This window comes from Pogoniulus pusillus, chromosome 21 (assembly GCF_015220805.1).
Source record: "Pogoniulus pusillus isolate bPogPus1 chromosome 21, bPogPus1.pri, whole genome shotgun sequence".
NCBI classification, from domain to species: Eukaryota; Metazoa; Chordata; class Aves; order Piciformes; family Lybiidae; genus Pogoniulus; species Pogoniulus pusillus.
The window spans coordinates 4501309-4515764 of record NC_087284.1 but is presented as its reverse complement, the minus strand read 5'-3'; the positions used below and the strand labels follow the sequence as shown (position 1 = coordinate 4515764).

At 43.8% G+C, this 14456-nt stretch overlaps 1 protein-coding gene across 1 annotated transcript; it reads left to right on the top strand.

The window, feature by feature from the left end:
• Positions 1-69: 69 nt before the first annotated feature.
• CCT5 (chaperonin containing TCP1 subunit 5) lies at positions 70-13341 on the top strand. The gene is made up of 11 exons (XM_064160804.1): positions 70-242; positions 1446-1506; positions 1601-1765; positions 3197-3395; positions 4416-4608; positions 5336-5485; positions 6362-6481; positions 7817-8002; positions 10471-10608; positions 11248-11428; positions 13054-13341. Exons 1-11 carry the CDS (start codon positions 138-140, stop codon positions 13179-13181), a joined length of 1626 nt encoding a protein of 541 aa, XP_064016874.1. The 5' UTR covers positions 70-137; the 3' UTR covers positions 13182-13341.
• Positions 13342-14456: the final 1115 nt, after the last annotated feature.

Here is a 14456-nt window from a genome sequence, read left to right as displayed (position 1 = left end):
CAGCCCGATCGGCTGCCTGGCGGCTAAGTGCGCACGCGCGGTGGCGCGCGGGCGGGCGTGCTGCGTCACGGCGCGGCGGGTTCCGGCGTCCGCCTGGGCGAGGTGCGGGAGCAGCAGCCGCGGGAGCCGCCGCCATCATGTCGGCCATGGGCACTCTGGCGTTCGATGAGTACGGGCGCCCCTTCCTCATCCTCAAAGACCAGGAGCGCAAAACGCGCCTCATGGGGCTCGAGGCGCTCAAGGTGAGCGAGCGGCCGCCGGGGCCGCGGATTCGTCTACGGGCCCCGTTGGGCGGGCCGCGCCGCGCCGCGCCATGCTGCCTTCAGGAGTGGGGAGCGGGCGCGGTTGGGCCTTGGCGGGAGGATGGGAGCCTGGCGGGAGGGTCTTGCGTTTGTCTTCCTGCCTGTGTCGGGCGCAGGGCGCCTGTGCGGGGAGATGGAGAGACAGGTCATCGCCCTCCGGGCTGGAAATCCGCCACCCGCAGCATAAGGTCTGCATAGTCCTTGTCTGTCATTCATTGGGGTCGTCTCACCTGTGAGTGCAGCGCGCCCCTCCCAGTGGCTCTGGGTCGCCGCAGGCAAGGAGCCTTCCTGCAGCCCCTGCCCCTAGATGCCTTTGCCCGGCCTGAAGCATGGTCTTTGTTAAGAAGAGCTACGCTGCGCGAGTAGGCAGTCTTGTGCGAATGCGTGCGAGTTAAATACTGGCGGAAAAGTGGAACAAAGCTGCTGGCTTCTCCTTTTATGATTAATTCCTTCTGTTGATTCCCTGCTTTAAATCTCACAGTATCACCAAGGTTGGAAGAGACCTCATAAATCAAGTCCAACCCTTTACCACACAGCTCAAGGCTAGACCATGGCACCAAGTGCCACGTCCAATCCTGCCTTGAACAGCTCTAGGGACGGCGACTCCACCACCTCCCCGGGCAGCCCATTCCAGTGTCCAATGACTCTCTCAGGGAAGAACTTTCTCCTCAACTCAAGCCTAAATTTCCCCTGTTGTAGCTTGAGGCTGTGTCCTCTTGTTCTGGTGCTGGCCACCTGAGAGAAGAGAGCAACCTCCTCCTGGCCACAACCTCCCCTCAGGTAGTTGCAGGCAGCACTGAGGTCTGCCCTGAGCCTCCTCTTCTCCAGGCTAACCAATCCCAGCTCCCTCAGCCTCTCCTCGTAGGGCTGTGCTCAAGGCCTCTCCCCAGCCTTGTTGCCCTTCTCTGGACATGCTCAAAGCTGTCATTCTAGCTGCTCTGCTTTTGCATGCTTTAGCTGTGCAAGAAAAAGCACGAGGAACGTTCCTGGCAAAAAAGCAATAGGCATACAATGATTATTTTCTTCTTCAGTCATAGTTGACTGTTCTCCCTTGATTTTACAATATTTGTGTATTTTGCTTCGTGTAAAACTACGATTTTGGGATGCATGATAACAGTTTCATTTTTCTTCTTTATTTTCTAGTCTCACATAATGGCAGCAAAGGCTGTAGCAAGCACTCTGAGAACATCCCTTGGGCCCAATGGTAATAATGAAATAATTCTAACAGTTCTTTCCAAGTAATTGTTTGGGGGGAGGCCTTCTGTATTTTCCTTCATGCTTTGACTGTATTTTTTTAGGCTTGGATAAAATGATGGTAGACAAAGATGGTGAAGTGACTGTGACAAATGATGGTGCTACTATCCTGAATATGATGGATGTGGATCACCAGATAGCCAAACTTATGGTGGAGCTGTCTAAATCCCAAGATGATGAGATAGGTGACGGAACTACTGGAGTTGTTGGTAAGAAAAGATTTTAAGTTTAACTTAGTTTTTTTAGCTTCAAAATAAGGCTTCTTAAACAATTTTAATAAATGTTGTGCAGCTTTTCTGTAGTAGGCTTTCAGACTATTTACTGCTTTGTCATTCTTGTCAGTTGTTGTACTAGAATTGTAGAATGGCTTAGGTTGGAAGGGACCTCGGAGATCATCTACTCCAACCTCCCTGTTGTGGACAGTGATACCTCTCAACTAGACTCTGCTGTTCAAAGCCTCATCCAGCCTTGCCTTGAATACTTCCAGGGAGGAGGCATCTACAGTCTCCCTGGGCAGCCTATTCCAGAGTCCCACCACCCTTTTACTGGATCTTTCTGAGATCCAGTCTAAACCTACTTTCCCTCAGCTTAAAACTATTCCCTCTTGTCCTGTCACTAGACACCCTTACGAAAAGGGTCTTCCCATAGCGATCTCTTCATGTATTGGAAGGCATCTCTAAGGTCACCTCAGGGTCTTCTCTAGGCTGAGCAACCCCAGCTCTCTCAGTCTGTCTTCATGGGAGAGGTGTTCCCAGCCTTCGAATCATGTTTGTGGTCCTCCTCTGCACTTGTTCCAACAGCTCTGTGTCCTTAAATGAGGACATGAGAACTGGATGCAGTATGTGAGGTGGGGGTCTCACAAGAGCAGAGTAAAGGGGCAGAATCACTTCTCTTGACCTGCTGGCCACAGTTCTCTTGATGCAGCCTAGGATACAGTTTGCCTGTGTGAGTGCACTGCTGGGTCATGTTGAGCTTCTCATCAATCGATACACTCAAGTCTCTTTATTCAGAGCTGCTTTCAACCCACCATGCAACCAGCCTATCTTTGTGCCTGAGATTGGCCCAACCTGGATGCAAGACCTTGCACGTTTACTTGTTGAACCTCTTGCAGTTGTGACTGGGCCACGTCTCAAGCCTGTCCAGGATCCTTCTGAATAGCATCCTTTCTCCCAAGCACAGCACTCCACAGCTTGCTGTTGTCAGCAGACTTGCTTGGGGTGCATTCGTTGCCACTGTCCATGTCACTGGGAGAGTTGTTAAACAGCACTGAACTCAGTACTGATCCACTTGTCACTGGTCTCTAGTCTTAATTGGAAAGAAGCTTTTGTGTCTTTGCTAAGTGGAGTTTTGAGTTTAGTGTTGAAAGTCCTATTTGTACTTTAATTATTTTCCAGCATCATTTTCTTCCACCTGTCCCATCTTGATGCCCATGCTTGCTTTTGGTCTTCACATAATGCAGTTTTCTTTCTAAGCATATCAAGTATTGGGGAATTTTCAGAGTTACTTTGTCATTTAAGAAACCTCAAACTGTTAAAACATAGGAAAAAATGGGAGGACATGCTTGTTAATCTTCTGATGTATTAAAAATGTTGCTTTAGTCTGTGGAAGAATAATTGGTATTTCAAAATTTTGTTTTCTAGTTCTGGCTGGAGCATTACTGGAGCAGGCTGAGCAGTTACTAGACCGTGGTATTCACCCTATCAGAATAGCAGATGGTTATGAGCAGGCAGCCCGCATTGCTATTCAGCATCTAGACAAAATCAGCGACAGCTTTCCAGTTGATCCGCAGAACATTGAACCTCTGATCCAGACGGCAAAGACAACGCTCGGTTCTAAAGTGTAAGTCACAAGAACTTGAGAGGAACGTTTGAAGTTTCCTTTTGCAAACCACTTCAATTTGAAATGAGAAATCCTGGTGTTTCGAAGGACTGCTAACATCTTTGCATGCTCAGAATGTCTGCCAAAGGTTCTTTTATGTTTGATTTTTGGCAAGTTTCTCAATGGGTCTGTGTCTTGGGATAAAAAATTGTGAATTCTTTTTCTGCAGATGATCAATTCCATGAGGATAAGCAGCTGCAAAGTCAATTTCAGTTTGACCTGTTAGCTGCAGATTTTTGCACGATAGCAAAATTCAAGAATAATGCAAACTTTTAAAAGAAATTGTTGTTACATTCTGAAGGTTTGGGGTTGGTTTTTTTCCCTAAAACTATTTGGAGAATCATAGAATCAACCAAGTTGGAAGAGATCTCCAAGATCATCCAGTAGGAGAGTTCCCATAAGTCCATTTTTCATTATAGATTCTATGAGTGGTGTTTAAATTAGACACTGTGCGGAGCTGTCATTAACAATGGTTTCTGTCACTTGAATGTTAGTAATTCTCCTCACTTGTTTCAAATCTATTTGAGATGATGGCCACAAAGACTACTTAGACAAACCACATCATTGGTTCTGGTTTGTACCATATTTACCATCTTTTATTTCTGGGAACAAACTCAGACTGGATGTGAAGAGGAAGTTCTTCAGCATGAGAGTGGTGAGACCTTGGAATGGATTGCCCAGGAAAGGTGGTTGAGGCCCCGTGCCTGGAAGTGTTTAAGGCCAGGCTGCATGAGGCTGTGGCCAGCCTGATCCAGGATAGAGTGTCCCTGCCCATGGCAGGGGGGTGAAACTAGATGATCTTGTAGTCCCTTCCAACCTTGAATGATTCTGTGAAACAAGCAGAATCCCCTCTCTTGATCTAGCATACAGCAGTTTACAACTGTAAGAGATTTTTTTTTTCCTCTGATAGAATCCCTTTTTTTTATTTCCTTCCAACTTATGGAAATGTAATGCAACTTTCTTGTGTTTTTTAAAACTTAGAGTTAATCGTTGTCACAGACAAATGGCAGAAATTGCTGTAAATGCTGTACTGACAGTAGCAGATATGGAACGTAAAGATGTTGATTTCGAGCTGATCAAAGTACAAGGCAAAGTGGGAGGTAGACTGGAAGATACACAGCTGGTTAAAGGAGTGATTGTGGATAAAGATTTCAGTCATCCACAGATGCCTAAAGTAAGTTTGTCTCTTAAAACTGCTCAAATAAGGTTGTGTATCCCACTTAAAGTACTGTGGAGTGTTTAAACAATGTTTTGTTTTGGTGTAGTTTGTAACCCATGCATTGGTAGAGAAAGGGAAAAGGAGCATTAAAGTCTTCATGTTAGAAGAGACAAAGTTAGAATTTACAATGGTCTTAGAGATTGAGAAATGTTTGCTGTACAACTAAGTGAGGAGGACAGGTACAGAGTTGTATGTTGAAGCAGAAATAATCATTTGTAGTGTATAATGAACTTAGTGGAACTCAGTATGAAGAAATGCTTTTTAAGCTTTATGAGATACCTTATTGTCCTGCTTGGAACACAGAAAAAGCTGTCCTTTTATTTGTTTAGATAAGGTCTTCAAGTCTTTGTGTGGTGTGCTTCAAGAAAGATGGAGGCAATTTAAAATTCCTACTGTTCTAAAATATTTTTCCAGTAGGTGACAATTGTTTATCCTGTAAAAAGAAAGACTGGTGGAAAATACCAGTTTTATGTTACATAACAGTTGTCTGTGTAGATGAGTACATAGCATTCTCAGTGGTCGTGGTGTCTAGTGGAAGTAATGATTTCGCTGATTTCTTTTGTGAAACATTAAACTTTACAAAGCTATCACTGGTAAAAATTGTTAAAGGCTTTGCATGTATAAGAAAAAAAAGTGTTACTGAGGTAAAAACCTAACTTCCTTATTTCTTTTTATTCTACAGGAGCTTAAAGATGCTAAAATTGCAATCCTTACTTGTCCTTTTGAGCCACCTAAGCCTAAAACCAAGCATAAGCTTGATGTCACATCTGTGGAAGATTACAAGGCACTGCAGAAATATGAAAAGGAGAAGTTTGAAGAGATGGTGAAACAGGTAGTCTTTAAGATTCTCTCTGTTTTCTATGTTTTTCTTGGCCTTTATACAGCATAGGATAGCACACTTGATTTATTTCTGGGAATGAGTTAATGATTGTGATAGAAAGAAGCAATTGTAAGACTGTGAATAAAAGTTAGACTTATGTAAGAAACAGATATCTCTCTGCTTTGATCTCTCTGTATGCCAGATGGTTCTTTACCAAACTTGTGTTTTGCATAAATTAAGAGAATTAAAACCATAAAGAGGCTGTTTTTTGCTCCTGTGTTAACTTCTGATCAGAAGGTTGATGTTGTGTACATTTCTTTCAGATAAAAGACCAGACCTGTGTTTTGAATAAGAGAATTAAAACCATAAAGAGACTGTTTTTTGCGTCTATGTTAACTTCTGATCAGAAGGTTGATGTTGTGTATATTTCTTTCAGATAAAACACCAGACCTGTGTTTTGAATAAGAGAATTAAAACCATAAAGAGGCTGTTTTTTGCTCCTGTGATAACTTCTGATCAGAAGGTTGATGTTGTATATATTTCTTTCTGATAAAAGACCTGACCTGTGTTTTGAATAAGAGAATTGGAACCATAAAGAGACTGTTTTTTGCTTCTATGTTAACTTCTGATCAGAAGGTTGATGTTGTGTGCATTTCTTCCAGATAAAAGACCTGACTTGTGTTTTGAATAAGAGAATTGGAACCATAAAGAGACTGTTTTTTGCTTCTATGTTAACTTCTGATCAGAAGGTTGATGTTGTGTGCATTTCTTCCAGATAAAAGACCTGACTTGTGTTTTGAATAAGAGAATTGGAACCATAAAGAGACTGTTTTTTGCTCCTGTGTTAACTTCTGATCAGAAGGTTGATGTTGTGTGCATTTCTTTCAGATAAAAGATACTGGTGCAAACCTTGCTATTTGCCAGTGGGGTTTTGATGATGAGGCAAATCACTTGCTGCTCCAGAACGAGCTGCCTGCTGTTCGTTGGGTTGGTGGACCTGAAATAGAAGTAAGTAAAATCTTCAAAATTGAGTTTTGTCCAAGTTCTCAAGCACTTGTTAACTAATAGGCTGTACCAGTTGGTGGAGTGAAACTGCTCTGAATAGAGATGCACGATCCAGTGTATGGTTAGGTATTGAAGAAAAATCATTTAATCTTTAGGAAGAACCAACCATAAACTGGATTATGGTTTATTGTTGGAACGTACACACATTACTTGTTAATAAGTTTTATGTGTTAAAGGATGTTTCTGGTTTAGTTTTGCTGTTTGCAGAAGCAAATTATTGCCTAAAATACTTCAATAACCTTTTGGGGTAAGCACTGGACAGATTGCCTTCCAATAGTTTTGTGTTATGAAAAACATAGAATCATAGAATCAGCCAGGCTGGAAGAGACCTCCAAGCTCATCCGGTCCAACCTAGCACCCAGCCCTAGACAGTCAACCAGACCATGGCACCGAGTGCCTCCTCCAGTCTGCTTCAACACCTCCAGGGACGGTGACTCCACTCCCTGGGCAGCCCATTCCAATGCCAATCACTCTCTGCCAACAACTTCCTCCTAACATCCAGCCTAGACCTACCCCAGCACAACTTGAGACTGTGTCCCCTTCTTCTATTGCTGGTTGCCTGGGAGAAGAGGCCAACCCCCACCTGGCTACATTGTCCCTTCAGGTAGTTGTAGACAGCAATGAGGTCACCCCTAAGCCTCCTCTTCTCTAGGCTAAACAACCCCCAGCTCCCTCAGCCTCTCCTCATAGGGTTTGTGTTCCAGGCCCCTCACCAGCTTTGTTGCCCTTCTCTGGACACCTTCCAGCACCTCAACATCTCTCTTGAATTGAGGGGCCCAGAACTGGACACAGCACTCAAGGTGTGGCCTGACGAGCGCTGAGTACAGGAGAAGAATAACCTCCCTTGCCCTACTGGCCACACTGTTCCTGATGCAGGCCAGGATGCCATTGGCTCTCTTGGCCACCTGGGCACACTGCTGCCTCATCTTCAGCCTACTATCTATCAGTACCCCCAGGTCCCTCTCTGCCTGGCTGCTCTCAGCCACTCAGTCCCCAGCCTGTAGTGCTGCTTGGGGTTGTTGTGGCCAAAATGCATAACCCTGCACTTGGCCTTGTTCAGTCTCATCCCATTGGCCTCTGCCCACCCATCCACCCTGTCCAGGTCCCTCTGCAGGGCTCTCCTACCTTCCAGCAGCTCCACAGCTGCTCCTAGCTTGGTGTCATCTGCAAACTTACTGATGCTGGACTCAATCCCCTTGTCCAGATCATCAATAAAGATATTGAACAGGACATAAAGGAAATTCTTTTCAAGATAATTTGATGATTGTTTCCCTTCAGCTAATCGCCATTGCAACTGGAGGACGCATTGTTCCTCGCTTCTGTGAACTCACAGCAGAGAAACTGGGGTTTGCGGGTATCGTCCGAGAGATTTCCTTCGGAACAACAAAGGACAGAATGCTTGTCATCGAGCAGTGTCAGAATTCCAGAGCTGTGACCATTTTCATCAGAGGAGGCAATAAGATGGTGAGATGCTTCATTTGGTCTGTATGTTTGATATGTAAGTTGCGGTGTGTGTGGTTTCTTTCAGAAGTGTATTAACTCCTGTCTCGGTTTTCCTCGCAGTGTAGGCGAGTGAGGGGAGAGTAATAGGCAGTCACAACTGTGCATTAGAAGTCAGTCATTAGATTCACATCCTGTGTTTTTATGTGATAAGTTTTTCTCACTTCTAGTTTATATAGTTACTGATAAATACACGTGGTGGGTTAATAACTTACCCCACCACCACTATTCAGATGTACCAGGCAAGGTCAGATGGCTTGGCAGTAAGATGAAGCTATATTTACAGCAAAGCTGAATTTACAAGCATATAGACATGATGTATTTGCAAGTATTTCATAGAATCAACCAGGTTGGAAGAGACCTCCAAGATCATCCAGTCCAACCTATCACCCAGCCCTATCCAATTAAGTAGACCATAGAATCAGCCAGGCTGGAAAAGACCTCCAAGCTCATCCAGTCCAACCTATCCCCCAGCCCTGGCCAATCAACCAGACCATGGCACTAAGTGCCTCAGCCAGGCTTTGCTTCAACACCTCCAGGAACAGCGACTCCACCACCTCCCTGGGCAACCCATTCCAATGCCAATCACTCTCTCTGCCAACAGCTTTCTCCTAACATCCAGTCTAGACCTCCCCTGGTACAACTGGAGGCTGTGTCCCCTTGTTCTATTGTTGGTTGTCTGGCAACTCCACCACCTCCCTTATATACAAATCCAGACTCTCTCCTGGACAAAAAAAAACTGAGCAGGAGGGGCTGAGAGCTGCCTTCTCTTTCTCCCTCTACTTTCCTAGACAAACAACCAGCAAAGCTTACGTTATTAAGAGTTATCCAAGGTTAGTGGAGAGATACTAGAGCAGAGCAAATGAGTATCAGTATCACAGTATCATCAGGGTTGGAAGAGACCTCACAGATCATCAATTCCCAGACCAGAGTGGGGACAAATTGTTTATGGTTTGGCTTTTTATCCCTTCCAGCAAACCAATGAATGATGTAGACTTCATCATTATTTCCTTTTCAGAACCAGTGATCTAATTTCTCTTATTAAAATACTCCAATTAACCTCAAACCAGCACAATCTAAAACCGATTTTACTTGGGGATATTTTTTCTCAAGGGAGAGCCATTTCTGTTGGTAAAGACATATAAGCATTTCTGAAATACTAGGCCTCCTCTGGTTTATTTCAGTTTAACAAAAAAGAGAACCAGCCAACCCCCAAACACAGAATGAGACCATTTCAAAGGTTTATGTACCTAGAGTGGTTCTTGCTTGTACTGTTAAGGTTAGATTATATTTAGTGTAGGTCAAGTCCTGCCTTGAGTGGAAGAACCTTAGGAAGAACATAACCCCTAATCTTACAAGTTTTTTAGAAGGCAAAAGTACTGCTTTAAAGGTTAGCACAACTGGTTAAATTACAGCCTCATAGAATGGTTTATCTTGGAAGGCACCTCAAGGATCATCCAGTTCCAACCCCCTGCCATAGGCAGGGACCCTCTCACTAGAACAGATTGCTCAAGGCCTCATCCAGCTTGGCCTTGAACACCTCCAGGGAGGGAACAGCCACAACCTCCCTGAGCAACCTGTTCCACTGTTTCACCACCCTCACTGTAAAGAACTTCTTCCTAACATCTAGTTTGAATCTGCCCTCTGCCAGTTTAACCCATTACCCCTTGTCCTGTCATTACAAGACCTTGTAAATAGTCCCTCTCCAGGCTTCCTGTAGGTCTCCTTCAGATACTGGAAGGCCAGTCTGTGGTCTCCTCAAAGCCTTCTCATCTCCAGGCTGAAGAGCCCTAACTCTTACTCAACATCTACATCTGTTGAATCTGGGGATTGGCACAAATTACAGTCTGAAAGTACTGTTGCCATTACAATTTTAGTGGTTTGTATCTTGCAAATGTGAGGGGGGACAGGCTTTTTTCACTTAATCCCTGTGACAATGGACAAGGAGCAATGGGTGTAAGTTGCAGCACAACAGGTTCTGCCTCAACACAAGGGAGAACTTCTTTACTGTAAGGGTCCCAGAGCACTGGCACAGGCTCCTCAGAGAGGTTGTGGATTCTCCTTCTCTGGAGCCTTTTAAGGCCCGTCTGGCTGTGTTCCTCTGTGATCTGTGTTAGATAGTATTGTCCTGCTCTGGCAGAGGGGTTGGACTGGGTCCCTTCCAACCTCTAACATCCTATGAATTGAAAACCTCACCATGTAAGGGTTTTTTTGCTGTTTCAATTCATAGATTTAACAAAGAGCACTGCCTTTTATTATACTTCACCTCTGGATGTCTTAACATTTTATATTTTGAAGTAGTGTGATGTAGAGCTGCATTTAAAGCCATGGATAGATCATAAGAGCTTGTTTGCAGCTTCCATTTCTGTTTTAGGAAGTGCATCTTCATAGCCTTCAGTGGTATATATTGTAACATGTTGGTTTACTGGCAGATTATTGAAGAAGCAAAGCGATCTCTTCACGATGCATTGTGTGTAATCCGGAATCTTGTTCGTGATAATCGCATTGTGTATGGCGGTGGTGCAGCTGAGATTTCTTGTGCCTTAGCAGTCAGTGAAGCAGCAGATAAGGTAAGAAACAAACACTCACAACTTTCAATTTCTGAAGGGAAAATAAAGATTAAACCTGTTTCCAAGGAAAATTAAAAGAGCTTCCAGAAGATGCATGTTATGGAAGTTCCTGCCATAGAATCATAGAATCAACCAGGTTGGAAGAGACCTCCAACATCATCCAGTCCAACCTAGCACCCAGCCCTATCCAATCAACTAGACTATGGCACTAAGTGCCTCATCCAGTCTTTTCTTGAAGACCCCCAGGGGCGGTGCCTCCACCACCTCCCTGGGCAGCCCATTCCAATAGGAAATCACTCTCTCTGTGAAGAACTTCTTCCTAACATCCAGCCTATACCTACCCTGGCACAACTTGAGACTGTGTCCCCTTGTTCTATTGCTGGTTATTCACCGATACTCAGAGTTAAAAGTGCTCCTTCTCTCTAGAAAGTGGATGTTTTTTCCCCTTTATGGTAGGAGCAGTTCAAAATTGTTTTAATTTGCAAGTGGCTATCATGCAAAGGTATTTGTTGAGTTACTGAAATGCATATTCCCGAGAAAAAGTGCATTTTATATCTGTATTTTGTATGTAATGTGAAAATCTGCTTTTGCTAGCATTGGAGTTTATAGTTGTATGAATTTAAATGTCTTTTCCCCTAGTGCCCATCCCTGGAACAATATGCCATGAGAGCTTTTGCAGATGCCCTGGAGGTAATTCCCATGGCACTGTCAGAGAACAGTGGTATGAATCCGATCCAGACTATGACTGAAGTGCGGGCTAGGCAGGTGAAGGAGAATAATCCTGCTCTTGGCATTGACTGTTTGCAGAAAGGAACAAATGGTAAGAGCTGTGGCATGGGGGAGAAGAATCATAACTGGCTTTACATTCTCAGAAATCAAAATGCTGCTGTTTTGCCCCTTGGAGGTTTTGGGGTTTTGGTTGTTTTGCCTTTCAGTTAACACTTCAATTAAGAACTCTTGCCCCTTGTCACGATAAATGGCAATGCAAGTGGAGAGACATGCATGCCTACAAGGCAGAAAATGTACAGTTGCTTGAAAACCTTTATTTGGTGGCAAGATCAGTTGAAGTTGCTGATTGACTTTGTGGTACAGCAATAAAAGCTGTACTGTGAGTTAAGAGCAGGCTGTGGTTTAAATACTGCATTTTTGGTAATTGATTTTAGACTGCAGCTGACAGTTGTTCTCAGAAACAGCTTATGAAGGAGGAAACAACAGGTTGGGAGTGTCTTTGGTTAAGCTTTATACACGCTAGTACATTTGCATACATGTACATACAACAAACATGTGAAGGCCAAAAAACCAGTGTATGAAACCAGTGTATGATTTTAGACTGCAGCTGACAGTTGTTCTCAGAAACTGCTTATGAGGAAGGAAACAACAGGTTGGAAGTGTCTTTGGTTAAGCTTTATACATGCTAGTACATTTGCATACATGTACATACAACAAGCATGTGAAGGCCAAAAAACCAGTGTATGAAACCAGTGTATGATTTTAGACTGCAGCTGACAGTTGTTCTCAGAAACTGCTTATGAGGAAGGAAACAACAGGTTGGAAGTGTCTTTGGTTAAGCATTGTTCACACTAGTACATTTGCATACATACACATACAACAAGCATGTGAAGGCCAAGAAACCAGTGTATGAAACCAGTGTTATGATTTTAGACTGCAGCTGACAGTTGTTCTCAGAAACAGCTTATGAACAAGGAAACAACAGTTTGGAAATGTCTTTGGTTAGGCATTGCAAATGTACTACTCTGAACATGCATATACACACAACAGGCATGTGAAGGCTAAGAAACCAGTGAATGATTTTAGACTGCAGCTGACAGTTGTTCTCAGAAACAGCTTGTGAAGAAGGAAACAGGTTGGAAATGTCTTCAGTTAGGCATTGCAAATGTACTACTCTGAACATGCATATACACACAACAAGCATGTGAAGGCTAAGAAACCAGTGTATGAAAACTGGACATACACATTTCACACTATTATGGGTGGGATTTTTGTTTGCTTGTTTGTTTTTTTTCAGAGAAGGTGGTAATTCTTGCAGCCTGATGCAAGTTTATTTTGATGTAAAACCCTTCTTTGATGGGCTATCTGTGCTTTATGACATTTGAACTTCTTTTAGAGGTTGCTCTAGCCCTTGGGGTGCTTCTAACAGTTCTGTATGCAAACAGTACTTCAAAAAATGTAATGCAGAAAGGTAAAAAACTGCAGTTGGGGAAGACTCAGTGGGGAAAAGGACTTTGGCTCTTAATGTTCCAAGGTCTTTGGTAAGAACCCAGATATAAAGCTGGTTTGTACAAATCAGTTCATACAAAGTGTCAGCTACAGTGGACAAGAGTAATGATTTTAAACATTGTTTAAAATTATATGGAAATGACTACCTCAGGTTAAAATTATCTCGGCTCAAAGAGTGAATCTAATTTCTGCTTTGTTTTTTGGCAGATATGAAGCAGCAGCACGTTATAGAAACGTTGATTGGCAAAAAACAGCAGATTTCTCTGGCAACTCAAGTTGTTAGGATGATTCTGAAGATCGATGATATCCGTAGGCCTGGAGAATCTGAAGAGTGAAGGTTGAAAAGCAAGAAAGGCTAAGGGGGCCACAGCAGTAGCGAAGACGATAGTGTTCTGATGCTTCATCTTCAGCTATTTATTTTGGACACACTTTGTTTCAGATACTGTAATGGCTAATAGTTGGAAATAAAACACAGTTTAGCACTGATGCTTTCAAGATGTGTTTCCAAACTGTCATTGCATTTTTTCTTAGAAAGGTGTGAGTAGTCGTAGAAGAAGCTTCTTGAATGTATAGGAAAACACTGATAATGCAGCAGTAAAATACCATGGGTCATTTACCATTCCTCCTGCAGCTACCTCTCTTAGCTGCTTGTAAGCAAAGACCACAGATTGGCCTTTTAAGAGATTTGTCAATCCTCAATGGAGAAAGCAGAAAATCATTGTAGCCTACAGTAGTTATATCAATATTATCAGCTCGGTGTGTGTGTATGTATATATATATATATACACATACACATAAAATAACCAGGTTGGAAGAGGCCTCTAAGCTCATCCAGTCCAACCTAGCACCCAGCCCTGGCTGATCAACCAGACCATGGCACTAAGTGCCTCAGCCAGGCTTTGCTTCAACACCTCCAGGGACAGCGACTCCACCACCTCCCTGGGCAGCCCATTCCAATGCCAGTCACTCTCTCTGACAACAACTTCCACCTGACATCCAGCCTAGACCTCCCCTGGCACAACTTGAGACTGTGTCCCCTTGTTCTGTTGCTGCTTGCCTGGCAGGTGAGACCAACCCCACCTGGCTACAGCCTCCCTTCAGGGAGTTGTAGACAGCAATGAGGTCACCTTTGTGCATCCTCTTCTGCAGGCTGCACACCCCCAGCTCCCTCAGCCTCTCCTCACAGGGCTGTGCTCCAGGCCCCTCACCAGCCTTGTCGACCTCTGGACACGTTCCAGCACCTCAACATCTCTCTTGAATTGAGGGGCTCAGAACTGGACACAGTGCTCAAGGTGTGGCCTGACCAGTGCTGAGTACAGGGAAAGAATAACCTCCCTTGTCCTGCTGGCAAAATTAAATAATAAAAACAATAAGATCATCAATAAATAAGCAGAGGTGACCTTGCTGTGCTTCAAGCACTGTTCAGCAATAACTAAAACATTGATTTGTTTTCAGCATTGTTTTGGTCACAGATCTAAATCACAGCACCCTACTCTGTTAATTAAACCATTACTGCTCAAACTGGTACACTTTTCTCAACAGGAGTAATTGAATTTCAGGGTCCGTCTCTTCTGTCAGGCAAACGGCAACAGAACAGGGGGACACAGTCT

Coding starts and splice junctions, on each gene's coding strand:
- CCT5 (XM_064160804.1), top strand. CDS start 138: ATGTCGGCCATGGGCACTCTGGCGTTCGATGAGTACGGGCGCCCCTTC. Junction 243..1,445: donor TGGGGCTCGAGGCGCTCAAG/GTGAGCGAGCGG, acceptor TTTATTTTCTAG/TCTCACATAATGGCAGCAAA. Junction 5,486..6,361: donor TTGAAGAGATGGTGAAACAG/GTAGTCTTTAAG, acceptor CATTTCTTTCAG/ATAAAAGATACTGGTGCAAA.